This window comes from Bombyx mori, chromosome 22 (genome assembly GCF_030269925.1).
Source record: "Bombyx mori chromosome 22, ASM3026992v2".
In the NCBI taxonomy this organism is placed as follows: Eukaryota; Metazoa; Arthropoda; class Insecta; order Lepidoptera; family Bombycidae; genus Bombyx; species Bombyx mori.
The window spans coordinates 11706022-11733703 of NC_085128.1; the positions used below are offsets into that span (position 1 = coordinate 11706022).

At 41.2% G+C, this 27682-nt stretch overlaps 3 protein-coding genes across 3 annotated transcripts in view; all 3 read left to right on the top strand.

The window, feature by feature from the left end:
- LOC101740593 (zonadhesin) overlaps positions 1–27682 on the top strand; it is a 140599-nt gene that overhangs the window by 78019 nt on the left and 34898 nt on the right. Inside the window, 11 exon segments of the mRNA XM_062675008.1 lie at positions 5642–5839; positions 6013–6240; positions 6664–6858; positions 7148–7333; positions 8005–8199; positions 14360–14548; positions 14615–14803; positions 19333–19530; positions 21560–21754; positions 22039–22224; positions 25192–25386. Of these exon segments, the coding sequence (XP_062530992.1) occupies positions 5642–5839; positions 6013–6240; positions 6664–6858; positions 7148–7333; positions 8005–8199; positions 14360–14548; positions 14615–14803; positions 19333–19530; positions 21560–21754; positions 22039–22224; positions 25192–25386 (2154 nt within the window).
- Positions 1–27682, top strand: part of serpin-28 (serine protease inhibitor 28) — a 94017-nt gene that overhangs the window by 16390 nt on the left and 49945 nt on the right.
- LOC119628410 (uncharacterized) lies at positions 2245–4566 on the top strand. The gene is made up of 4 exons (XM_038018994.2): positions 2245–2355; positions 3763–3810; positions 3894–4082; positions 4299–4566. The coding sequence occupies exons 1-4, from the start codon at positions 2292–2294 to the stop codon at positions 4448–4450; spliced, it is 453 nt and encodes a 150-aa protein (XP_037874922.1). The 5' UTR covers positions 2245–2291; the 3' UTR covers positions 4451–4566.

Consider the following 27682-nt stretch of genomic DNA (forward strand, 5'->3'; position numbering starts at 1 on the left):
CATGGAGAACCGCACACTTGTCGACTCCCAGCATCATCCTAATGCGACTACTGAAATCACAAGTGATGTCAAGCAGTCGCCTGAAGCCTGCAGCATGAGGAGCGTACAACTTGAGGTCATCCATGTAGAACAAGTGGGACACTTTCAAGCCCCCCCTTTGGAACTGAAAGCCTGTCCTCGAAGCCTCCAGTAATGAACTGAGAGGATTCAGGGCGAGGCAAAACCACAATGGACTCAGACAATCACCCTGAAATATACCCCGATTCACCTTTATTCGGTCTTCTACAGCCGACAGCCGCACACCGGATAGACTAAGCATTGTGCTCCATTGCCCCATACAGGCACCGAGGAATTCTCGAACTGTATCGTCTATCTTATACAGCTCGAGGACCCTCTTCAGCCATGTATGGGGGACCGAGTCAAATTATTATTATTATTAGAAAGTCATAAACATATAAGATATATAAAAATAAGGCCTTAATAAAAAACAAAGATCGTGACGTGCGTCATTTTAGTGTTACACATAAAAAAGCGCAATAAAATGAATACACGTTATCCATAAATTAATTGTTAATTACCTGAAAAGCGTGGTCGTTTTTGGACTAATTAAACAAGGAATTATGTAATATTACGTAATTGCGTTGCTTTTGCAACATTTTACTTTTATTGCAAACTTTACTGTCGATATTGAATTAAATATACTTTAAATATATTTTGATACCACAAGTATATAAGAAATACAAACATAAATTGGGTGATAAGACCTAACTTTTTTATAATGCTGCAGTTGGACACACGAACTCGTGAATAGCCTTTTGGTTAATAATTGTCGCAGCCCATAGACGCCAAAACAGTAAGAAGCCGTATTAAGACGAAATGTCTAGGGTATTGCCCGAGTAGCTAGCTGGTCTATCTTTCAAACAGATCTACGGAAAAATAGAATAGTGCCTCGCCAGCTCTCTGTGATCTCATAGAAAGGCGTCCTTCGAATTAAATGTTTGCAGTCTAGAAATATTTTTTTTATTTCTATATGCACATACATATAGTATTTGATCTATTATTGAAAAATTAAATCTAATTGGAAAGTCCATTCTTGGTAAATCGCATTTCCGATGCTTCATAATCAAATCGGATATTCATTCTTCTTCTTCTTCTTTGTCGTACCCTCACTAATGAAGATCGTGATCATATACGATTTGTCTCTATGCTTAATATTATGAGCGTGGAGTGTTTGTTTCTTTGTCCATCTTGCACATTGACATGAAACGACGGAATGACATAATTTTTTATCCCGAAAAAACATCTCATTCCCACGGGCAACTGTTTTATTATCTAAAAAATACTTACACTTCTTCTTGGACGCGCGGACGAAGCTTGTCATCTATAAAAAGTTAACATCTGAATTAAGGATTTTATTACCTCATGCGCATATTTTAAAGCCAATCGTCTTAAATTTTAGAGGTCATCCGATTTTAAAACTATTGTAGTGATGTTCACGGCTTTCCTCAACTCAGACATATGTATCCTCATATTTTTTGGTAAATTCATTGTTGCTATGTGTTTTACGAAAGCATGCTTATTTACGCCTTTGGTTTTGAGTATTATCATGATCGTAAGTAAATGGAATGTATTTAATCCACCTTGAGTTTTTTTTTTTAATTATTAGTACAGTAAGCACGTTTAATGAAAACTCGTAAATAAATTATAAAGAAAAACAGTTATACAAATAATGAAAAACGGGGACCAGACATATAAATAAAGTCAACAGGTATGTGAGTTGAAGGTGAGCTCCAATTATCTATATTGATTACATTATTATTTTTTCTTACATCAGGGTTTACCTCTAAAAATGAAAAATGTAGAATTTATGCATAATTTTTAAAGAGCAAGTCTTCTAAGGGAGTTAAAACATTATTGATATCGAAATATCAAAGAAAAACAATTTCGGTATACGAGTCAATTCAAAAACGACATGACAATGAACTTTTCCTGTAATTGAAACAAATTAACAAATTTTCCACCGACTCAAACGATCATGTTAATTTAAAATATGTTTAAATTAAAGAAAATGGCTTAAAATGCTTTAAAAGGTTCACATGAAAATGTAAATGGCAAAACGAAAAAAAAAACAGTGTTATTTTTCTTTTATTTAAATATTTACTAAAGCATCCTTAACATAATATAATTATGTTTACTTATATATTTGTACAAGTGCACGAACTTGTATAAACGGCGACTATAAAACAGTGAATAGCCTTGATAAGCACTTCAGAAAGCATTCTTTGGTGAAAATGTTAAAGACGTTCTTGTTTGTAGCCTGTATCGCTAATGTGCTTCTAGCAGACTCTACTGAAGGTATTTATTTAACTTGCATTATAAATTTCTTACGAAATTGTGTAACCAGAGAAAACGGAAAAAATATATGTAGCGTGCAACATTCGGTTGCACTCGGGCGTCATCGGTCGCGATCGGAGTTCCCGAACGCGCAGGTGTCCCGTGACGTCACACTGCGAGATTCGGGAACTCCGATCGCGACCGATGACGCCCGAGTGCAACCGAATGTTGCACGCTACATATATACTCATGCAGCACAAATTTAAATCTCGCAATTAATTTCTTTATTTTATTTTAAAAAAAGTTGTTTAATATTTATATCCGAAATTTTTCATATTTATATTCTAAAAATCAGGCAGCGAGATTGCGTAACAAAAAAAAGGACTCAACAGAAGACCACTAACGAAATTAAAGAAATAAATCACTTAAATAAAGTTTTGTGGTTTGTCTCAAGATATCTCGTGATGAAATAAAAAATCACTCCCAAAAAAACCTGTTTGCTTAGAAAAGGCACTCCTTTAATTATTTTAGTAAAATATTTATGTTGCATAAAAATTAACTACGTCTATCCCGATATAACAACAAATATTTCAAATTTATAAAATATGAATAAAAATTGACGTAAAGTTCTGGAACTTTCGACGAATTTCAAATAATAGTTCACCTTTTATTTTATTTGGGAATAGTTTTTTTTGACAGTGTTTTTGGTCCGCCCTATGTGCTCTATTTTATTGATATCTAATTTCTACATTATGTATATACATACATAATGTTATAAGACCTCAGTGATAAATAATAAGTTCCGATTAGTTTTCAATACAGACTGGGGTGCTGTTATTATAAACCCACTGTCTCTCCCAACTAGCCGGTAAAAATAATACCCAATACCGTAATTAATACCATGAGAGTTGATACGGGAATGATATAGGCACGACCTGTACTTTGCACGATTTGTGCTTCACCAAAGCAATATTACGGTTTAATCTGAAGACTACCACAACTATTGTAATTACTGAAGTAATTTAGATTTGAATTTTATTTACTGAGCTAAGTATGTGGGACCGTTCGCATAGCAATTAAAATGGACATTAACGGGTAAATAATAGTTGAGTTATGAGTACATTTTTGTAGACTGAAAAAAATCGGTTAAATAAAATCTATTATTCCCTTAATCTTTTTTTTTTTTTAAAAGCAGTACTCTACTGACTCCGGGAATATCTTTATGAAATGACTATAATTTCGCGCAGTTATTTATTTTACGAATAAAAATTTAAATTCGTGAATAAACTTCATAACAAAGTTATTATCTGTGAGATGGCCATGTAAGAAACCTTGAATACAAGCTAGAAGTATTGATTTGAATTATAGTGACCACAGCTATTGAATTGAAAATTTTAATTAAAGAAAAAGCAATTTTCTAATTTTTAGAAACATGTGAACAAGATTCGGATGATTATCCAAATGAAAATGACTGTGGTAAGTTTTATCAAATACTTTCTTATCTATCTGTATTTTTACATAGATTTTTACTTTCTACTACATTTGTACAACACTTTTAGGCTTAAATGAAGAATTTTCGGATTGCCCCGATGGTGCCTGCAGACCCTTAACTTGTGATGAAGTAGGATATCCTGTGCCCTGCGCAGATATTGATCCAGAAAGGGGATGCCCAAGCGAACCTAAGTGTATTTGTAAAAATGGATTCGTATTGAATAACAGCAGCATTTGTATACCAATTAGGGAATGCCGTAAGTGTATTTTACTTATTTATTCCTTTTTTCTTTAAATATACTAGAAATAAATATTAATTTAACGTAGATACTACAATTTGGATGACTGTTTTGATTATAAAGTTGATTATAAGAAAAAAATAATTATAACTATAATATTTCACCTTCAACTTTGCCTTTTTAAACTCTTCATAAAATAAATATGCACAATCCTTTTCCATCGTTTTCCTATAGCTTCATGCGGTGGAGATCCCAACGCTGAAGGTGGAGGTTGCGGTTTGAATTGTGGCAATCTATGTAGCAACTATGATCAAAAGCCCATCAAATGTTCAACAGATATATGTGAAGCTAATGGCTGTGATTGTAGACAAAGGATATGTTTTTGATGAAATCAAACGGATATGTGTCCTACCAAACGAATGTCGTAAGAATAAAAAGCAAAAATAATTTACCTGTTGCTATTATATAATTGCTATAAACTGGGAATTACTATGACGCAAAATACTTGGTTTTTTTTTTCCGTATTTCCCTGTTGTTATTTCCTCGTCATCGTTTCTTTAGTCTTTCTTGTTATTAAGTTAAGATACTATTGTACGGGAAATTTCGAACTTAATTGTAATATTGAGTGAGACTTTACATTTATTTTAATTTTAAGACAATTTGTTCTAGTACTTATTGAAAATGGATCTTCTCAAAAATGTTGATTCAATTTAAACTATACCGCGATCGATATCTTTATTTCTGGTCGACAATAAAAATATCTCAATAATGGCAGATAAAAATATCTCAGTCCTCAAATGTGCTTTACATGAAATGATGATGAATTTCGTTGATTTCATGATTTCGAAGTCGTCGTGACCTAAAAGATAAGACGTCCGGTGCATTCGTATCGAACGATACAACGGTGTTCGAATCCCGCAGGCAAGGTACCGATTTTTCTAATGAAATACGTACTTCACAAATGTTCACGATTGACTTCCACGGTGAAGGAATAACATCGTGCAATAAAAATCAAACCCGCAAAATTATAATTTGCGTCATTACTGGTGGTAGAACGTCTTGTGAGACCCCACGGGTGGGTACCACCCTGCCTATTTCTGCCGTGAAGCAGTAATGCGTTTCGGTTTGAACGGTGGGGCAGCCGTTGTAACTATACTGAGACCTTAGAACTCATATCTCAAGGTGGGTGGCGGCATTTACGTTTTAGATGTATAGGGCTCCGGTAACCACTTAACCAACCACACCAGGTGGCCCGTGAACTCGTCCACACATCTAACCAATAAAAAATGTAATTAATTATCGATTCAGCTTCGAAATGTACGAAACCAAATGAAGTATTCGACGAATGCCCGAAAACATGTCCACCCAGAATATGTGGCGTAGATGAACGCACGATAAGGTGCGCTGCTCCACCCAAGCCTGGGGATCCTGCATGCAAGCCGGGATGTCGATGTGCTGACAATTATTATCGTAACGAACAGGGTACTTGCGTTACGAAGAAACAGTGCAGTATGTAAAATGATATCAACGTAAAGCTTATAACAAAAAAGATGTTGAATGTTGATATTTCTTTTTAGAAATCAAATGTAATCAGAATGAGGTATTCGATTTATGTCCTGCCCCATGTCCTCCAAGAAGATGCGGTATAGACCCAGCCTTAGTGCTTTGTGCTCCGTCGCCTACAATCGGAGATCCAGGTTGCGAGCCCGGCTGTCGATGTATTGACGGTTACGTCAGGAATGATACAGATGTTTGTATTCCGAAAGAAGAATGTCGTAAGTAATCAAAACTTAATAAATTCTGTTACCAAATTTCAGTTCACTGACCTGTCTACTGTTAGTACAACATTATACAAGTAACTTTAACAGCTGAATACGAAACTGATTAAATTTTAATTCAAATTGGCTGATGCCTTTTTATCTTTTGCATATATATTTTATTTATTTAGCTGTGGTGTGTACTGGAGAAAATGAAGAATATGATAACTGTCCAGCGCCTTGCCCACCACAAACGTGCGACAGTCTTAAAAGAAAATATTTTTGTCCCAAACAACGTATTGTAAACGGAAAATATATCCCAGACTCTAAAAGTGGGCAAAAGTGCGAGGGTTCATGTCGTTGCATACCTGGCTATTATAGAAACAAACAAGGCATTTGTATATCAAAAGGAAGTTGTAGTAAGTTAAAGTGAATTAATATAAAATATCGATGCACACATAAATTTGAGATTATTCCATCATTTTATATTAAATTCACGGCAACATCCTATCACCTAGGATCATTGGGTTCATTTCATTTTATCGTCTGAGACAATTTTTGCCACCCACGATGCAACTCTGAAATGTCGATGCTATAGTGTCCTTGAAAAAAGGAGTGAAAAAAGTTTTTGCAGTAAGAGCTGTATATGAATATAACACTGAAAATGAAGAAGTCTAGGTTGTCCTTAATGATCTTAAAAAGTTTGGATTTAAAAAGTTGAGGAGGAACCGAAAATTTTCAACTCCGTAATATTCATAAATTCATTTCCAACGAAGTCCTCTATCTTAGTTTTAATCAGGAGGCAAAATAGGAGGCATGTTTAACGATGAAAATCTTCACAGAGTGCGGAGAATACGAACGATACGAAGTATGCCCATTTGATACTTGCACTGCAAAAAATTGTTCTGAACTCGGATTCGCAATAGGCTGCCCTGGGCAAACTCAAGACGGTAGTTGTCCTGGTGGTCCGGGATGTGTCTGTATCGACGGGTATTTGAGGAATGACGTAGGATCCTGTATACCACAGTCAGAATGTGGTAAGTCTAGGTCATTTGTAGTAATGCCCAAAGCTTATAATTCCTTCCTTCAGGAGAATTTGGAATTATTGTCTATCTTAACACAATATGGACAGAACTGAAATCTTAAGGTTCTTTGTTTTAAAAATGCAGAAATATTTATTTATGAAACTTCACAGACACAAATACAAATTGCCCAGCTTAATGCCATCGGCATCCTCTACCAGCGAAGCAAGGATGATGCAGAACAAAAACCTAGTAGGTTCAAGGGATGATAAAATAAACTAAAACAATATAATATCCTTTATAGAAACATGCGGAGGAGATCCTAACGCAAGAGCCGGTTGTGGGAGTAATTGTAACAGAAAATGCTCCGATATTGGTGCAAATGAAACAAAAGCTTGTACTTTAGCTTGCCGTGTCAACGCCTGTGATTGTAAAGATGGGTATTATCTCGATGAAAACACCGGAAAATGTGTGCTTCCTAACGAATGCCGTACGTAGATTTACATCGTCGTTACATCATCATCGTCTCGAATACTTTAAGAAGGAATAACGTGATACGTTACTATCATTTATATTGTCAACATATATAACAACGTTATCGTCATCACCGTTGCTACAATTAATTACAACCATTTCGTTCTGAACATTGGGATACTATATTTTTTAATTCGAGACCCCTTTTGGAAATAATTTCATTTAATAAAAAAAAACGGTGCGTGTGTCACTTGGTGCACGTGAATGAAGTGAAACTTCTTTTTCGATGTGTAGTAATGTGGTTTTCTTCATTTTTCATCCTTAAATCAGATTGTTCTTATAATAGGGAATGATGTGTATAATAGATGCGAAATCTTCAACATTAATATTTTAAATATGTTCAATTATAGTTAAAAAAATAAATATATTATTATATATATTTTTTAAATACTTCATTGAAATATTGGACGCTACTCGTTGCTAACGCTCGCGCTAGCGTGTAACAGGTTTACTACGCGCATGCGTTCAAGTGCTACGCATTCACTGTTGGTCTGTCTCTTTCTAGTATGGTAGCGTTCAACGTGTAACGCAACCTTTTTAGAAGTCCATTAGAAGTTTCACTTCAATAATAATAATAATCTTAACTTTCGACCAAGCCTTAATTAAATTTCATTGTTTGTTTTTTAGCTTCAATATGCGGTCCCGATGAAGTGTATTCCGATTGTACAAACGGCGGTTGTAATGCGAAAAACTGTACACAATTAGGCAGACCCGTACCTTGCGTTAAGATTAATTCTAAGAATTGCAAGAAAGGTTGCATTTGTAAAGAGGGATACTTACGCGACGAAAACGGCTTATGTGTTCCTGAACAATCTTGTCCTCGTGAGTATATTTTGTTGTTTATCGCTCATTCATCATCATCAGCCCACAATCGTCCACTGCTGGACATAAGTCTCTCCCAAATGACACCACTAAGCCCGGTCTTCGACCCTCCTCATCCACCTCTTTTACCATCCACCAACCACCAATCGATCATTCATATTAAAAGCATTATATATAAGTTCAGTAAATTAGGGCGACTTTTTCAACATTTCTGTCCTACAAAAATCTGGTGGTAAGACTTATGAGGATCCTGTCAGCAGCCTTGCAATATTTACAGCAACACATTTATTTAGGTTTGTAGAGTGGGACAGCTTTTTTTTTTAACACGTTAAACGCCGATAGAAAAAAATAAAAATCGTAAAAATACTTTTGGTCGTAATTTGTTTATTATGTTACGATACGTATAGAAAATAAGTTTTATTCAATTCTGTACATGGGTTACATAGTTACAGTCAAATACATAGCTGAGGTCACCGGTGCACCCCATGGCGCACAAATACAGAAAATATATTTTCCGGTACCCGGCGCCGCGCCGGCCACCCCGCCGGCCACCCGCTACACCAGTAGTGCGCTCGCGCTTACGGTGATAGGCCCGCGCGCCGTGACCCTAAAATCGCGAACTATAACATGGTCAGGAACGACAGGCTCTCTGCCCGTGGTGGTGGTACCGTCATTTACTATAGAAGAGCCCTGCATTGCGTCCCGCTCGATCCTCCCGCGCTCGCTAATATCGAAGCATCAGTGTGCCGAATCTCACTGACGGGACACGCGCCGATCGTTATCGCGTCCGTTTATCTTCCACCGGATAAGATCGTTCTAAGCAGTGATATCGAGGCGCTGCTCGGTATGGGGAGCTCTGTCATTCTGGCGGGCGACCTAAATTGTAAACACATCAGGTGGAACTCACACACCACAACCCCGAATGGCAGGCGGCTTGACGCGTTAGTCGATGATCTCGCCTTCGATATCGTCGCTCCGCTAACCCCGACTCACTACCCGCTAAATATCGCGCATCGCCCGGATATACTCGACATAGCGTTATTAAAAAACGTAACTCTGCGCTTACACTCGATCGAAGTAGTTTCAGAGTTAGATTCAGACCACCGTCCCGTCGTTATGAAGCTCGGTCGCGCTCCCGATTCCGTTCCCGTCACGAGGACTGTGGTGGATTGGCACACGCTGGGCATCAGCCTGGCTGAATCTGATCCACCATCGCTCCCGTTTAACCCGGACTCTATCCCGTCTCCTCAGGATACCGCTGAAGCCATAGACATCTTAACGTCACACATCACCTCGACATTAGATAGGTCATCGAAACAAGTTGTAGCGGAGGACTTCCTTCACCGCTTCAAATTGTCCGACGATATTAGGGAACTCCTTAGAGCTAAGAACGCCTCGATACGCGCCTACGACAGGTATCCTACCGCGGAAAATCGTATTCGAATGCGTGTCCTACAACGCGACGTAAAGTCTCGCATCGCCGAAGTCCGAGATGCCAGATGGTCTGATTTCTTAGAAGGACTCGCGCCCTCCCAAAGGTCTTACTACCGCTTAGCTCGTACTCTCAAATCGGATACGGTAGTAACTATGCCCCCCCTCGTAGGCCCCTCAGGCCGACTCGCGGCGTTCGATGATGACGAAAAAGCAGAGCTGCTGGCCGATACATTGCAAACCCAGTGCACGCCCAGCACTCAATCCGTGGACCCTGTTCATGTAGAATTAGTAGACAGTGAGGTAGAACGCAGAGCCTCCTTGCCACCCTCTGATGCGTTACCACCCGTCACCCCGATGGAAGTTAAAGACTTGATCAAAGACCTACGTCCTCGCAAGGCTCCCGGTTCCGACGGTATATCCAACCGCGTTATTAAACTTCTACCCGTCCAACTCATCGTGATGTTGGCATCTATTTTCAATGCCGCTATGGCGAACTGTATCTTTCCCGCGGTGTGGAAAGAAGCGGACGTTATCGGCATACATAAACCCGGTAAACCAAAAAATCATCCGACGAGCTACCGCCCGATTAGCCTCCTCATGTCTCTAGGCAAACTGTATGAGCGTCTGCTCTACAAACGCCTCAGAGACTTCGTCTCATCCAAGGGCATTCTTATCGATGAACAATTCGGATTCCGTACAAATCACTCATGCGTTCAACAGGTGCACCGCCTCACGGAGCACATTCTTGTGGGGCTTAATCGACCAAAACCGTTATACACGGGAGCTCTCTTCTTCGACGTCGCAAAAGCGTTCGACAAAGTCTGGCACAATGGTTTGATTTTCAAACTATTCAACATGGGCGTGCCGGATAGTCTCGTGCTCATCATACGGGACTTCTTGTCGAACCGCTCTTTTCGATATCGAGTCGAGGGAACCCGCTCCTCCCCACGACCTCTCACAGCTGGAGTCCCGCAAGGCTCTGTCCTCTCACCCCTCCTATTTAGCTTATTCGTCAACGATATTCCCCGGTCGCCGCCGACCCATTTAGCTTTATTCGCCGACGACACGACTGTTTACTATTCTAGTAGAAATAAGTCCCTAATCGCGAAGAAGCTTCAGAGCGCAGCCCTAGCCCTAGGACAGTGGTTCCGAAAATGGCGCATAGACATCAACCCAGCGAAAAGTACTGCGGTGCTATTTCAGAGGGGAAGCTCCACACGGATTTCCTCCCGGATTAGGAGGAGGAATCTCACACCCCCGATTACTCTCTTTAGACAACCCATACCCTGGGCCAGGAAGGTCAAGTACCTGGGCGTTACCCTGGATGCATCGATGACATTCCGCCCGCATATAAAATCAGTCCGTGACCGTGCCGCGTTTATTCTCGGTAGACTCTACCCCATGATCTGTAAGCGGAGTAAAATGTCCCTTCGGAACAAGGTGACACTTTACAAAACTTGCATAAGGCCCGTCATGACTTACGCGAGTGTGGTGTTCGCTCACGCGGCCCGCACACACATAGACACCCTCCAATCCCTACAATCCCGCTTTTGCAGGTTAGCTGTCGGGGCTCCGTGGTTCGTGAGGAACGTTGACCTACACGACGACCTGGGCCTCGAATCAATTCGGAAATACATGAAGTCAGCGTCGGAACGATACTTCGATAAGGCTATGCGTCATGATAATCGCCTTATCGTTGCCGCCGCTGACTACTCCCCGAATCCTGATCATGCAGGAGCCAGTCACCGTCGACGCCCTAGACACGTCCTTACGGATCCATCAGATCCAATAACCTTTGCATTAGATGCCTTCAGCTCTAATACTAGGGGCAGGCTTAGGGACCCCGGTAACCGTACTCGTCGAACTCGACAAAGAGGTCGACGTGCAACCTAACCCATGCATCAGCCCGCTGAGTTTCTCGCCGGATCTTCTCAGCGGGTCGCGATTCCGATCCGGTAGTAGATTCATTCGCGAAACAATTGCTCTTGAGTTGTTAGGTCTCCTTCGGAGGCGCTCGGGCAGTTGTTAGCAAATCCCACCCCTCTTGGCTGAGCCTTTGCTCGCCCACCTGTCCTGGTGAAACTGGAAAGGCCTTCGGGCCACCAGTAAACTTTCAATCATAAAAAAAAAAAAAAAAAAACGGTGATAGAACGTGTGTTACTAGATCAATTACGTTCCTACTATCTTAGCTGTCATCATTTTCTTATTGAATAGTTAATGTGCGAGCCTTTAGATATGGATTTAGCTATGGAGGACTTCGAATTTACGCAGGATGAATGGAAGCAAATCAACGCGTTAGAAATTTCTTTTTCGATCGCTTCTATAAACAATGACGCTCTCGTAGAATCGGATAGTGAACCCATGCAATTACCGAAAAAGAAAAGACGTTTGGTTATCGCAAGTGATAGTGATAGTGACAGTGAGTCGGCTGAAAATTTTGTTGCCGCCAATATATCGCAAAATGACCGTATTTCCTCAAAATGGTCGAGGCCAAAAAGACGACAGCCATCAGTGATTCCTTTCACCGAGTTCGAGGGTATGAAACCTCCATATTCTAATTTGCTGAAAGAAGCTGGCCCTGACCAGTATTATGATCTATTGGTGCCTGAAGAAATTCTTGAAATGATTGCTGAGCAGACAAATTTGTTCGCAAGTCAAAACATCACAGCCAGGCAAACAAAGCCTGGATCAAGGTCTCATTCATGGAAGCCAACAAACAAGACAGAAATAAAACAGTTTCTTGGGCTGGTCTTGTTTATGGGCGTAGTAAAGCTGCCGAAATTAGCTTATTATTGGCGCAAAGACAAGATACTTGGACAAACTTTTCCAGCCACCGTTATGAGTAGGAACCGCTTCGAGTTACTACTGCAATACCTACACTTTAGCGACAATTTATCTGTCGACAGAAACGATCGTATTGCCAAAATAAGACCTTTAATCGATGCTCTCAATGCTACTTTCCAGAAATATTATTCACCTAAAGAAGATGTTTGTGTGGATGAAAGCCAAGTACCTTTCAGAGGTCGAATAATATTCAGGCAATACAATAAAAGTAAGCGACACAAGTATGGCATGAAGCTATTTAAGTTATGTACTGTTCCCGGATATACTTGCAAACTTAATTTGTATAGTGGGAAAAACATTGACGCAATAAATACTACGCCAACAAATCTGGTGATGGCACTATGTGAAAATATATTTGACAAAGGACACACGCTAGCAACTGATAATTGGTACACTAGCTTGCAACTGGCTTATCGGTTATTGGAGAAGCAAACCCATTTAATTGGCACATTGCGAAAAAACAGAAGAGGATTGCCTAAAGCTGTTGTTGATTCGAAACTGCAAAAAGGTGAAACAATGGCTATGGAGAATGAAGATGGAGTAACAGTGCTTAAATGGAAAGATAAGAGGGACGTGCTTATGCTGTCGACAAAGCATTCCGACAAAATTGCTGTGGTGGTGAAAAAAGGCAAACAGATTCGTAAATCAAAAGTTATTTTGGATTATAATAAATCGAAAGGGTCTGTAGACATGAGTGACCAGATGGGTGCCTATTCTTCGCCATTGCGGAAAACCGTAAAATGGTATAGAAAATTGGCAATAGAACTACTTCTAAATACGGCAGTTGTAAATGCTTGGGTCATGTACAATGAAAATAAGCAGAGCAAATCTTCAATTGTCGACTTTAGGAGGGCTCTCATAATTTGACTCGGCCAGCAGATTCCCAAGAAATAATTATCAATGAAAGACCTAAAAGACTCAAGCATGTTCTAAAATTAAAGGAAGGAAAAGTAAGAGACACGCGTCGTTTTTGCGTGAAATGTTATAAAGATTCAGTACAGGAATTTGGTCGTAAAGTAGCTAAGAATAAAGCTAAGAAAGTGAGTACGTACTGTGTGCAATGTAAGGGGGAGCCTCACTTTTGTCTAAAATGTTTCAATTATGTCCATCGCTAATATGTTGATGCTATAAAAGGTTTCTTATCTCATCTTTTACAGCATGTTTTGTCAAATATTATGGCTAATTATTTATATTTCTAATGGTTGTTTGTAATTATGCTTACTAATGAGAACTTTATTTTATTTTTCAGTAAAACTGATTTTTATGTTTGTATTTCATTAAAAAATAAAGACTGCTAATTTTCGTTTAAATAATAAAGACTAATTTGAATTATATATCCTGAATTTTTATTTTGGTTACTTTTTTCGCTATCTTTCATTTTTTCAATTCCTTACAAGGTATGTTTGTCCCACTGCGCAGTATAGTTCTACAGCGCCGTGCCGGTCACGGAGTACGAATAAAGTAACAGTCAGTATGGCCGGCGGCGAGAAAAAGTAGTTTGAATATGACTATACGTTGAGGTCACCGGTGACCCCCATGGCGCTATGATAGAGGAAGGGTGAGGTCACCGGTGACCCCCATGGCGTTTAGCGTGTTAAATAATAAAACCAGTAACTAATTCTACGTAATGTTTTGTGATCGGCGGTAATTTTAAAATTGTGGAGTCTATCGTCTTCTGGGCGAGCGATTACTGAAGTCCTTAACACTCAGTCTGTTAACTCATTGCTCTGTCCATTGCACTAAAAACCACATACATATGAGCGCTTGTTTCCACATTTTTTCTTAATCACTAACGAAACATAAACTATATTTGGTATACCAAAACTTATTTTGCTAATATTTTATCAATTAACTAACACGATTGCTCGGGTTACTATTTCAGAGTCTTGTAACAAGCCGAACGAAGTTTATGAGCGGTGTACCTTCGACTGCCCTCCACAGACGTGCGATAGTCTTGACAAAGCGTATGAGTGTCCATTGCAGAATAACCAAACTTGCGTAGGAAAATGTAAATGCAAACCCGGCTACTACAGAAATTTAATCGGAGAATGTATTTCCGAAGAAGATTGCCGTACGTATTAAGTTACTTGCTTAGACTTAATCTGGCTAAGTTATTCGATAAACATGTTTATTACAGGAAGATGTCCCGGAAAACATGAATATTATTCTTGTGGCGGAGCATGCGACAACATTTGTGACAAACTAAGCGAAGAGAACCAGACAAGTTGTTCGATAGTTAATATAAAATGTAATGAAATGTGTTACTGCGAGGAAGGCTATGCACGGAATAAAAACAATATTTGTGTACCTTTTGATCAATGTAATGGTGAGTATCCAAAATCACAGAAATTAATATATAAATTCCAAAGCATGTCCATTAATTTTCGATTTGTCTGTTTGTCTTTTTTTATTTTTTATTGCTTAGGTGGGTAGACGAGCTCCCAGCCCATCTGGTGTTAAGTGGTTACTGGAGCCCATAGACATCTACAACGTAAATGCGCCACCCACCTGGAGATATAAGTTCTAAGATCTCAGTATAGTTACAACGGCTGCCCCACCCTTCAAACTGAAACGCATTACTGCTTCACGGCAGAAATAGGCAGGGCGGTGGTACCTACCCGCGTGGACTCACAAGAGGTCCTACCACCAGTAATTACGCAAATTATAATTTTGCGGGTTTCACTTTTATTACACGATGTTATTCCTTCACTGTGGAAGACAATCGTGAACATTTGTACAGTACGTAATTCATTAGAAAAATTGATACCCGCCCGGGATTCGAACACAGGTGCATCGCTCAACACGAATGCACCAGACGTCTTATCCCTTAGGCCACGACGACTTCAGAGTCTTCCAAGTCTTGAGTCTTCCAAGTCTTCCAAGAACTTGTCTTCCAAGATACAGTTATACTACAATATGCAGTTATACTACAGCATGAGCAATAAATACATGGTAGAGCAGATTTTGTGCAGAGATATATTAGGGGTCAAAGTATGAAACTGCCCATTTGTACTGAAAAATTGAAATTCGTTTTTATTTTTATTTAACATATTTATTTAATCAAAATATTTATTATTATTATCTATACGTTGCTGCCATCTAATAGGAAGATCATTTATCCCTTTGCGATAGAACTCTGGTGATCTAGATTCTACAAGCTGTGTGAAAGAATTTTGTGCTGCCTCCTGGGAAGAAAACTTTTTATCAGGTAGAAAATTATCCAAATCACGAAAAAAATGATAGTCCGTTAGAGTAAGGTCTGGTGAATATGGAGGGTTATGAATGGTTTCTAATTGTAATTCCTGTAGAGTCAAAACTGTTTCTCGTTCTGTATGAGGTCTCGCGTTATCATGGAGCAATAATGGTGAAGATCGATTCATGAGTCGGGGCTGTTTAACTGCAAGTTTTGGTATCATTGTTCGGAGTTAGGCACAGTAGATGCCGTTATTGCTTGACCAGATCGGAGAAAGCTATAGTGAGTAACACCATGCTGAGACCACCAAACAGTTACCATTACCTTTTTATTGGTAAGTTTTGCTTCAGGATACTGTTGCGGCGTTTGACCTGGGGTCAGCAGTTTGCATATTTAACTTACGGTTATCGTAAAGAATCCACTTTTCAACACATGTCACAATTCGATCCAACATTCCTTCATTTCTGTATTGATTTAACAAGGCAACACAAGTTTCAACACGTGTGTCTTTCTGCAGATCAGTCAAATCATGAGGCACCCATTTTTCATATTTTTTATTTTATTAATTTGAAGCAAAGGAGTCAATATTGTTGGTAAGGTAACGTTAAACAATGCCGCTAATTTCCGGATAGTTTGGCTCGGATCGGCTTCCACCGTCTCTTTAAATTCATTGTTATTCACATGTGTGAGCGGTCTTCCACGAGGTTCATTCTTCAAATCAAATTTCCATCACGAAAGCGTTTAAACCAAAATCGCCCGGTGCGTTCATTAGCAGCCCCCTGTCCAAACGCAACACACCGTCCGATTAGTCTCCTCCCGACGATAGGAAAAATTTACGAACGGCTCCTTAGGAAACGCCTCTGGGACTTTGTTACCGCGAACAAAATTCTCATTGACGAACAGTTCGGATCTCTCTAAATACTCGTGCGTACAACAAGTGCACCGCCTCACGGAGCACATCCTGATAGGACTAAATAGGCGTAAACAAATCCCGACCGGCGCCCTCTTCTTCGACATCGCGAAGGCGTTCGACAAAGTCTGGCACAACGGTTTAATTTACAAACTGTACAACATGGGAGTGCCAGACAGACTCGTGCTCATCATACGAGACTTCTTGTCGAACCGTTCGTTTCGATATCGAGTAGAGGGAACTCGTTCTCGTCCCCGTCAACTGACTGCCGGAGTCCCGCAAGGCTCCGCGCTCTCCCCGTTATTATTTAGTTTGTATACCAATGATATACCCCGATCTCCGGAGACCCATCTAGCGCTCTTCGCCGATGACACGGCTATCTACTACTCGTGTAGGAAGATGTCGCTGCTTCATCGGCGACTCCAGATCGCAGTAGCCACCATGGGACAGTGGTTTCGGAAGTGGCAAATTGACATCGACCCCACGAAAAGCACAGCGGTGCTCTTCAAAAGGGGTCGCCCTCCGAACATCACTTCGAGCATCCCACTCCGTAGTAGGCGCGCAAACACCTCCGCCGTTAGCCCCATCACTCTCTTTGGCCAGCCCATACCGTGGGCCTCGAAGGTCAAATATCTAGGCGTCACCCTCGACAGAGGCATGACATTCCATCCCCATATAAAAACGGTACGCGACCGCGCCGCGTTTATTCTAGGACCACTCTATCCAATGCTTTGTAGTCGAAGCAAACTGTCCTTCCGCAATAAGGTAACTCTCTACAAAACTTGTATACGCCCCGTCATGACGTATGCAAGCGTAGTGTTCGCTCACGTAGCCCGCACCCACTTGAAATCCCTTCAGGTTATTCAATCCCGATTCTGCAGGATAGCCGTCGGAGCGTCTTGGTTCCTTAGGAACTCGGATCTCCACGATGACCTGGAGCTCGATTCAGTTAGTAAGTATCTGCAGTCGGCATCGCTGCGCCACTTTGAGAAGGCGGCACGACATGAGAACCCTCTCATCGTAGCCGCTGGAAATTACATACCCGACCCAGTAAACCGAATGGTAAACCGTCGACGTCGCCCAAAGCACGTCATTACGGATCCTCCTGATCCATTAACGGTGCTTTTAGGCACCACAAGCACCGGTCACCGTCCTCGTCGAACCCGTCGTTTGCGACGAAGGGCTCGACGAGCGAACTAACCCATAGACACAGCCCACTGAGTTTCTCGCCGGATCTTCTCAGTGGGTCGCGTTTCCGATCCGGTGGTAGATTCTGCGAAGCACTGCTCTTGCTAGGGTCAGTGTTAGCAACTCTCCGGTTGAGCCCCGCGAGCTCACCTACTAACGTTAGGGTGAAGCTGAAATAGCCTCTCATGGCTATCAGCATAGCGATATTGCGAGCTGTTTCTGCAGCGTTAGTTCCGCGTCGAAACTCGTATTTAAAAATCACTCGAATTTTTGAAGTATCCATCTTTCTTGCCTAAGCTGAATAAAAAAACAACTGAAATTGAATGTTGCACATTTAAAAGAAGAACGATCCATTTGAAAAAGTTTCACTCAAAAATCTTAAGCCACGAAGGTTCTATGTCAATTCGAAGTACCTATTACAATAGAACGGCTATTTCATAATTTAACCCCTATAGCATTTTTTTTTATTCTGGGAAAAGGTATCGTGCCATCATTAATTATAATTGAATATATCAAGGAACGTAACATTATACATTCCTCTATGATATTTATTCGTAGTTTGGCCTTAGATTTGATCATCGTTACTCTCGTATTAGAAACAAGTGTAAACTCTGTAACTGCTTACAATGACCCTTTTTTTAGCAAGATTCCTACGCCGTGTGACATTTTTGTTGAGTTTTGCCGAACAATAAAGATCCCTTCCTTTCGCAGTCACATGGTTGCTGCTCCGCGGCCCTTTCTTATCGCTAACACTCATTACATTTACTTAATAAATGTGATCTGTGTCTTTAATAAAATATGGCAGCGTACTCTCCTGTTTTAAGTTTCTTACAATTTGAAGTCGTCGTGGCCTAAAGGATAAGACGTCCGGTGCATTCGTATATAGCGATGCAACGGTGTTTGAATCCCGCAGGCGGGTACCAATTTTTCTAATGAAATAACTACTTAACAATTGTTCACGATTGACTTCCACGGTGAAGGAATAACATCGTGTAATAAAAATCAAAATTATAATTTGCGTAATTACTGGTGGTAGGACGTCATGTGAGACCCCACGGGTAGGTACCACCACCCTGCCTATTTCTGCCGTGAAGTAGTAATGCGTTTCGGTTTGAACGGTGGGGCAGCCGTTGTATCTATACTGAGACCTTAGAACTCATATCTCAAGGTGGGTGGCGGCATTTATGTTTTAGATGTATAGGGCTCCGGTAACCACTTAACCAGCCATATCAGGTGGGCTGTGAACTCGTCCACATATCTAAGCAATAAAAAAATGTTAATAATTATCGATTCAGCTTCGAAATGTACGAAACCAAATGAAGTGTTCGACGAATGCCCGAAAACATGTCCACCCAGAATATGTGGCGTAGATGAACGCACGATAAGGTGCGCTGCTCCACCCAAGCCTGGGGATCCTGCATGCAAGCCGGGATGTCGATGTGCTGACAATTATTATCGTAACGAACAGGGTACTTGCGTTACGAAGAAACAGTGCAGTATATAAAATTATAACAATGAAAAGCTTATAACAAAAAAGTTGTTGAACGTTGATATTTCTTTTTAGAAATCCAATGTAATAAGAATGAGGTATTCGATTTATGTCCTGCCCCATGTCCTCCAAGAAGATGCGGTATAGACCCAGCCACAGTGAATTGTATTCCGTCGCCTAAAATCGGAGATCCAGGTTGCGAGCCCGGCTGTAGATGTATTGACGGTTACGTCAGGAATGATACAGATGCTTGTATTCCCAAAGAAGAATGTCGTAAGTAATCAAAACTTAATAAGCTCTGTTACCAAATTTCAGTTCACTGACCTGTCTACTGTTAGTATAATATTTTATAAGTAACGTTAACAACTGAATACGAAACTGAGCCAATTTGAATTCAAATTGGCTGATGTCTTTTTATCTTTTGCATATATATTTTATTTATTTAACTGTGGTGTGTACTGGAGAAAATGAAGAATATGATACCTGTCCAGCGCCTTGCCCACCACAAACGTGCGACAGTCTTAAAAGAAAATACTTTTGTCCCAAACAACGTATTGTAAACGGAAAATATATCCCAGACTCTAAAAGTGGCCAAAAGTGCGAGGGTTCATGTCGTTGCATACCTGACTATTATAGAAACAAACAAGGCATTTGCGTATCAAAAGAAAGTTGTAGTAAGTTAAAGAGCATTAATATAAACTATCGATGCACACACAAATTTGAGATTATCCCATCTTTTTATTAGGTGCGATCAATAGCCCTATACGGGGCGCCTGTGTGGGGCCAGTCCCTGGCCGCGGGGGTGGCGAAGCTGCTGCAACAGCTGCAACGCACCATCGCGGTCAGGGTCATCCGTGGTTATCGCACCATCTCCTTTGAGGCGGCGTGTGTACTGGCTGGGACGCTGCCTTGGATTCTGGAAGCGGAGGCGCTCGCCGCTGACTATCAGTGGCGGGCTGACCTTCGTGCCCGGGGCGTGGCGCGTCCCAGCCCCAGTGTGGTCAGAGCGCGGAAGGCCCAATCTCGGCGGTCCGTGCTGGAGTCATGGTCCAGACGGCTGGCTGATCCTTCGGCTGGTCGTAGGACCGTCGAGGCGTGACAGAGGACGCCTCACTTTCCGGCTCACGCAGGTGCTCACTGGGCATGGTTGCTTCGGTGAGTTCCTGCACCGGATCAGAGCCGAGCCGGCGGCAGAGTGCCACCATTGTGGTTGCGACTTGGATACGGCGGAGCACACGCTCGTTGCCTGCCCCGCATGGGAGGAGTGGCGCCGTGTCCTCGTCGCAAAAATAGGAAATGACTTGTCGTTGCCGAGTGTTGTGGCCTCGATGCTCGGCGACGACGAGTCGTGGAAGGCGGTGCTCGACTTCTGCGAGTGCACCATCTCGCAGAAGGAGGTGGCGGGGCGCGTGAGAGACGCACAATCCCGTCGCCGTCGAGCGGGGACCAGGGAGGCGAATCTCGCCCAAGCCCTGGCCCTCTAAGTGTTTCGGGTCCCCCTCACATGTCGGTCTGGGGACCGGCGATGGGGGCCTAAGAAGACGACGTGCAAGCTGCTCTGCATGCGTTTTACGCAAGAGCATCCGGGTGATGGAAGGCCGGCTATCCTCGACCCACGCTGGTTCTGGTCCAGCGGGGTATTCCGTAGGATAGCTCACTCTAACCGGCGCCATCTAGGCGGGCTTCAGGTAGCCTGCTGACCGAGAGGGCTGGTGGTCGTGGCGCCGACGACCGCCAGTCCGGCGTCCCGAAGGGGAGGGTGATGGGAGAGATGTGCTCCGCACTAAATGCTCCACTTTCCCCCCTTTGCCTCTTCATGAGTTCTGTTTCATGCGAGGTTTGGACGTTGGTTGTTGAGCGACAGGAGGTTTTAGTCACTTCGACTCTGACATACCCCACCCTCCATCCCCAGTGGAGGGCTGAAGACCGGCGATTTCCTCCTGACCAAAAAAAAAAAAATCTTTTTATTAGCATTTCGCGGCAACTTCTTACCACCTAGGATCATTCATTGGATTCATTTCATTTTACCTTCTGAGATAATTTTTGCCACGATGCAACACTGAAATGTCGACGCTACAGCGTTCTTAAAAATAGGAGTGAATTGCATATGAGAAACCTTGCATATGAGTCCTTGATGGCCTTAAACAGATTGGATTGAGAAAAGTTGAGGAATCTAAAACTTTTAACTCCGTAATATTCATAAATTAATTTCCAACCAAGTCCTCTTCGTTTGTTTTAATCAGGAAGCAAAATAGAACACCGTTTTTAAATGGTGCATGCTTAACGATAAAAATCTTCACAGAGTGCGGAGAGAACGAACGATACGAAGTATGCCCATTTGCTACATGTACTGCAAAAAATTGTTCTGAACTCGGATTACCAATAAGCTGCCCTGGGCAAACCCCAGACGGTAGTTGTCCTGGTGGTTCGGGATGTGTCTGTATCGACGGGTATTTGAGGAATGACATAGGGGCCTGTATACCACAGTCAGAATGTGGTAAGTCTAGGTTATTTGTAGTAGTGCCCAAAGCTTATAATTTCTTCCTTCAGGAGAATTTGGAATTATTTTCTATCTTAACACCATATATGGATGGATAGTACCGAAATCTTAAGGTTGTATGTTTTAAAATATTTATTTTTGAAACTTCACGGACACAAATATAAATTACCCAGCTTAATGCTATCGGCATTCTCTACAAGCCAAACAAGGATGATGCAGAAGAAACCAAGTAGGTTCAAGGAATGATAAATAAAAATAAAACAGTATAATATCCTTCGTAGAAGCATGCGGAGGAGATCCAAATGCAAGAGCCGGTTGTGGGAGTAATTGCAACAGAAAATGCTCCGATATAGTGGCAAATGAAACAAAAGCTTGTACTTTGGCTTGCCGTGTCAACGCCTGTGATTGCAAAGATGGGTATTATCTCGATGAAAACACAGGAAAATGTGTGCTTCCTAACGAATGCCGTACGTAGATTTACATTGTCGTTACATTATCATCGCCTCGAATACTTTAAGAAGGAATAACGTGATATGTTACTATAATTTATATTGTCAACATAATAATAATAATATATAACTAAACAACGTTATCGTCATCACCGTTACTACAATTAATTTCAGACATTTCGTTCTGAACATTGGGATACTATATTTTTTTAATTCGAGACCTACGAATAAATAATAAGTCTATTTATTCGTAGTTCGAGACTACTTATGGAAATAATTTGGTCTAATAAAAAAAACGGTGCGTGTGCAACTTGGTGCACGTGAATGAAGTGAAACTTCTTTTTTGATGTGTAGTAATGTGGTTTTCTTCATTTTCATCCTTAAATCAGATTCCTCTTATAATAGGGAATGCTGTGTATGATAGATGCGAAATCTTCAACATTCATATTATATATTTGTTGAATTATAGATAAAAAATAAATAAATAAATATATTATATATGACGGAGGAGAAACGCTGAAGGAATGTTTTTTAAAAGTGTGACGTCAGCATTGCATAGCATTTTTTTTTTTCCTAAGCTGATAGCCCTAGCGGCTATTTCAGCGTAACCCTAACTTTAGTAGGTGAGCTCACGGGGCTCAAACCTGACGATGTTGCTAACACGAACCCTAGCAAGAGTCGTGCTTCGCAGAATCTACCACCGGATCGGAAACGCGACCCACTGAGAAGATCCGGCGAGAAACTCAGTGGGCTGTGTCTGAGAGTTAATTTACTCGTCGAGCCCTTCGTCGCAAGCGACGGGTTCGACGAGAACGGTGACCGGTGCTTGAAGTACCTAAAAGCACCGTTAGTGGATCGGGAGGATCCGAGATGACGTGTTTTGGGCGACGTCGACTGCTTTCCATTCTGTCCGCAGGATCGGGAATGTAGTTACCGGCGGCCACGATGAGAGGGTTCTCGTGTCGTGCCGCTTTATCGAAGTGGCGCATGGACGCCGACTGAAGATACTTACTGATGGACTCTAAGTCCAGGTCGTCATTGAGGTCGACGTTCCTGACGAACCACGGGGCTCCGACGGCTATCCTGCAAAAACGGGATTGAATGATTTGAAAGGATTTTAAGTGTATGCGGGCCGCGTGAGCGAACACTACACTTGCATAGGTCATGACGGGGCGTATGCAAGTTTTGTAGAGTGTCACCTTATTTCTAAGGGACATTTTACTTCGCCTACATATCATCGGGTAGAGACGTCCTAGGATGAAGGCGGCACGGTCGCGTACCGTCTTGATGTGGGGGCGGAATGTCATCCTACTGTCGAGGGTGACGCCTAAATATTTGACCTTCGGGGCCCACGGTATGGGCTGGTCGAACATCGTGATTGGGCGAACGGCGGGGGCGGGGGTGTTGACGCGCCTAGTCGGGAGAGGGATGCTCAGCGTGGTGTTCGGAGGGCGACCCCTTTTGAAGAGCACCGCTGTGCTTTTCGTGGGGTTAATGTCGATGCGTCACTTCCGGAACCACTGTCCCATGGTGGTAGCTGCGGTCTGAAGTCTATAAACGCTAGACAGCACGACCGTATTTATAGGACTTCGTACACGTCAGCGTGTTTACAAGACTGTTTAACATCAATTTCTTATCACAGAGTAATTAGTTGATGATCAGTAGGTAAATAGTCATATTTGCGCCGACACGGCCATACTGACAGGCGATGCGCGCTCTGCACCGGCCTCGTTGATTCTCGTAGGTTTTTCTTTGATTCTCATTGACCTGTAGGAATAAAAAGTTTCTCTGAGTAGCGCATCTGTTATACTTGCGTTACTTGTAACTATGTAAGTTTGAGACTATTAATGCACTTGATCGTAGGGTTCTCGGAGGGTATCGTAGGATTCTCGGCGGTTCTCGTAGATTTATTTAAGGTGTTCGGATAAGGATGTTGTGGCGTACACTGTGGTACTTATGTAGTGGGCGTACACTGTGGTACTTATGTAATGGGCGTACACTGTGGTACTTATGTAGTGGGCATACACTGTGGTACTTATGTAGTGGGCGTACACTGTGGTACTTATGTAGTGGGCGTACACTGTGGTACTTATGTAGTGGGCGTACACTGTGGTACTTATGTAGTGGGCGTACACTGTGGTACTTATGTAGTGGGCGTACACTGTGGTACTTATGTAGTGGGCGTACACTGTGGTACTTATGTAGTGGGCGTACACTGTGGTACTTATCTAGTGGAATTTTAGTAATCAAAAATAAAAACTTATCTTTGAATGTTGATTTTGTTGCTCGACCATGCTGATTTGTGAAGTAGATGTATAGGCTCATCGGCTGTTGCTGGAGGGTACTCTTCTTCCGCCGATATGGTTAAATGGTCTCCAGGTTGTTGCTGAGCGGAGGCGGCATGTGATCCCACTTCTGATGACGGAGGAGAAACGCTGAAGGAATGTTTTTAAAAAGTGTGACGTCAGCATTGCTGACGTCACGGTCATTAAGTTCTCGACGATGACTCATGTTTGGGCTTTCAAAACAAAACTTCACGAGAACTGCGTATATTGCACGAGAAGCATAAACGAAGCACGAATGACTAAACACGTCAGCGTGTTTACAAGACTGTTTAACATCAATTTCTTATCACAGAGTAATTAGTTGATGATCAGTAGGTAAATAGTCATATTTGCGCCGACATATACTTATATATAAAAAGTCTAGATTATCCTTGATGGTCTTAAAAAGTTTGGATTGAAAAATGTTGAGGAATCTCAAACTTTTAACTCCGTAATATTCATAAATTAATTTCCAATAAAGTCCTCTTCATTTGTTTTAATCAGGAAGAAAAATAGAACACAGTTTTTCAAATGGTGCATGTTTAACGATAAGAACCTTCACAGAGTGCGGAGAAAACGAAGGAATAAACGAAAAAAAAAAAGAAGTAATAATCTTAACTTTCGATCAAGCCCTAATTAAATTTCATTGTTTGTTTTTTAGCTTCAATATGCGGTCCCGATGAAGTGTATTCCCATTGTACAAACGGTGGTTGTAATGCGAAAAACTGTACACAATTAGGCAGACCCGTACCTTGCGTTAAAATTAATCCTAAGAATTGCAGGAAAGGTTGCATTTGTAAAGAGGGATACTTACGCGACGAAAACGGCTTATGTGTTCCTGAACAATCTTGTCATCGTGCGTATATGTTGTTGCTTATCGCTCATTCATCATCATCATCATCAGTCCATAGTCGTCCACTGCTGGACATAAGCCTGTCCCAAATTACACCACTGAGCCCGGTCTTCGACTCTCCTCATCCACCAACCACCAATCGATTATTCATCTTAAAAGTATTAGTAATATGATGATCCTGTCAGCGGCCTGGTTTACTGGTAGTAGGACCTCTTGTGGTGAGTCCACACGGGTAGGTACCACCGCCCCGCCTATTTCTGCCGTGAAGCAGTAATGCGTTTCGGTTTGAAGGGTGGGGCAGCCGTTGTAACTACATTGAGACCTTAGAACTTATGTCTCAAGGTGTGTGGCGTATTTACGTTGTAGATGTCTATGGGTTCCAGTAAGCGTTTAACGAAACATAAACTATATTTGGTATACCAAAACTTATTTTTGTAATATTTTATCAATTAACACGCTAAACGCCATGGGGGTCACCGGTGACCTCACCCTTCCTCTATCATAGCGCCATGGGGGTCACCGGTGACCTCAACGTATAGTCATATTCAAACTACTTTTTCTCGCCGCCGGCCATACTGACTGTTACTTTATTCGTACTCCGTGACCGGCACGGCGCTGTAGAACTATACTGCGCAGTGGGACAAACATACCTTGTAAGGAATTGAAAAAATGAAAGATAGCGAAAAAAGTAACCAAAATAAAAATTCAGGATATATAATTCAAATTAGTCTTTATTATTTAAACGAAAATTAGCAGTCTTTATTTTTTAATGAAATACAAACTGATCCGTGGTACTGTGCTACCGATCGGACACGAATGACCAAGCGCTAGATAATACGGCCGTATATTTATAGGGCTTGGTACACGTCAGCGTGTTTACAAGTTTTTAAAGTATTGAAATTACAGTAAAAGGGACTGCTTAACATCAATTTCTCATCTTAACAAACACAGAGTAATTAGTTGATGACCAGATGATCCGATTATTACATTGAATCATTATTATTTTTATAATAGGTAGGTAAATAGTAATATTTGCGCCGACATATATATTAACATACAAGAATTGCTCGTTTAAGGGTATAAGATTAAGGATTTTATTACCTCATGCGCATATTTTAAAGCCAGTCGTCTTCAATTTTAGACGTCATCGGGTTTTAAAACTATTGTAGTGACGTTCACAGTTTTCCTCAACTCAGACGTATGTATCCTCATATTTTTGGTATATCCATATTGGATTTAAGTCGTCGTGGCCTAAAGGATAAGACGTCCGGTGCATTCGTATCGAGCGATGCACCGGTGTTCGAATCTCGCTGGCGGGTACCAATTTTTCTAATGAAATACGTACTCAACAAATGTTCGCGATTGACTTCCACGGTGAAGGAATAACATCGTGCAATAAAAATCAAACCCGCAAAATTATAATTTGCGTAATTACTGGTGGTAGGACCTCTTGTGAGTCCGCACGGGTAGGTACCACCGCCCCGCCTATTTCTGTCGTAAAGCAGTAATGCGTTTCGGTTTGAAGGGTGGGGCAGCCGTTGTGACTATACTGAGACCTTAGAACTATATCTCAAGGTGTGTGGCGCATTTACGTTGTAGATGTCTATGAGCTCCAGTAACCACTTAACACCAGGTGGGCTGTGAGCTCGTCCACACATCTAAGCAATAAAAAAAAAAAAACCTCCTCGAGTTTTTTTTAAATTATTAGTGCAGTAAACACGTTTAATGAAAGCACGTAAATGAATAATAAATAAAATAAGAAATATACAAATAATAAATAACCAGACATATAAATAAAGTCAACAGGTAAGTCAGTTGAAGGTGAGCTCCGACTATGTATATTAATTACCTTATTATTTTTTATTACATAAGTACAAGAAAAAAAAAAAGTTTTGACGCGGGCAGAATCAGAGTCTATCTCTAAAAATGAGAAATTGTAGAATTGATGCATTATTCTTCTAGGGGACTTAATACGTTTATTGATATCGAAATATCAAAGAAAAACAATTTCGGTATACGAGTCAATTCAAGAACGACATGACAATGAACGTTTCCTGAAATTGAAACAAATTAACAAATTTTCAACCGATTGAAACGATTATGTTAATTTAAAATATGTTTAAATTAAAGAAACCGGTTTAAAATGCTTTAAAAGATTCACATGAAAATGTAAATGGCAAAACGAAAAAAAAAACAGTGTTATTTTTCTTTTATTTAAATATTTACAAAAGCATCCTTAACATAATATGTTTACTTATATATTTGTACAAGTGCACGAACTTGTATAAACGGCGACTAT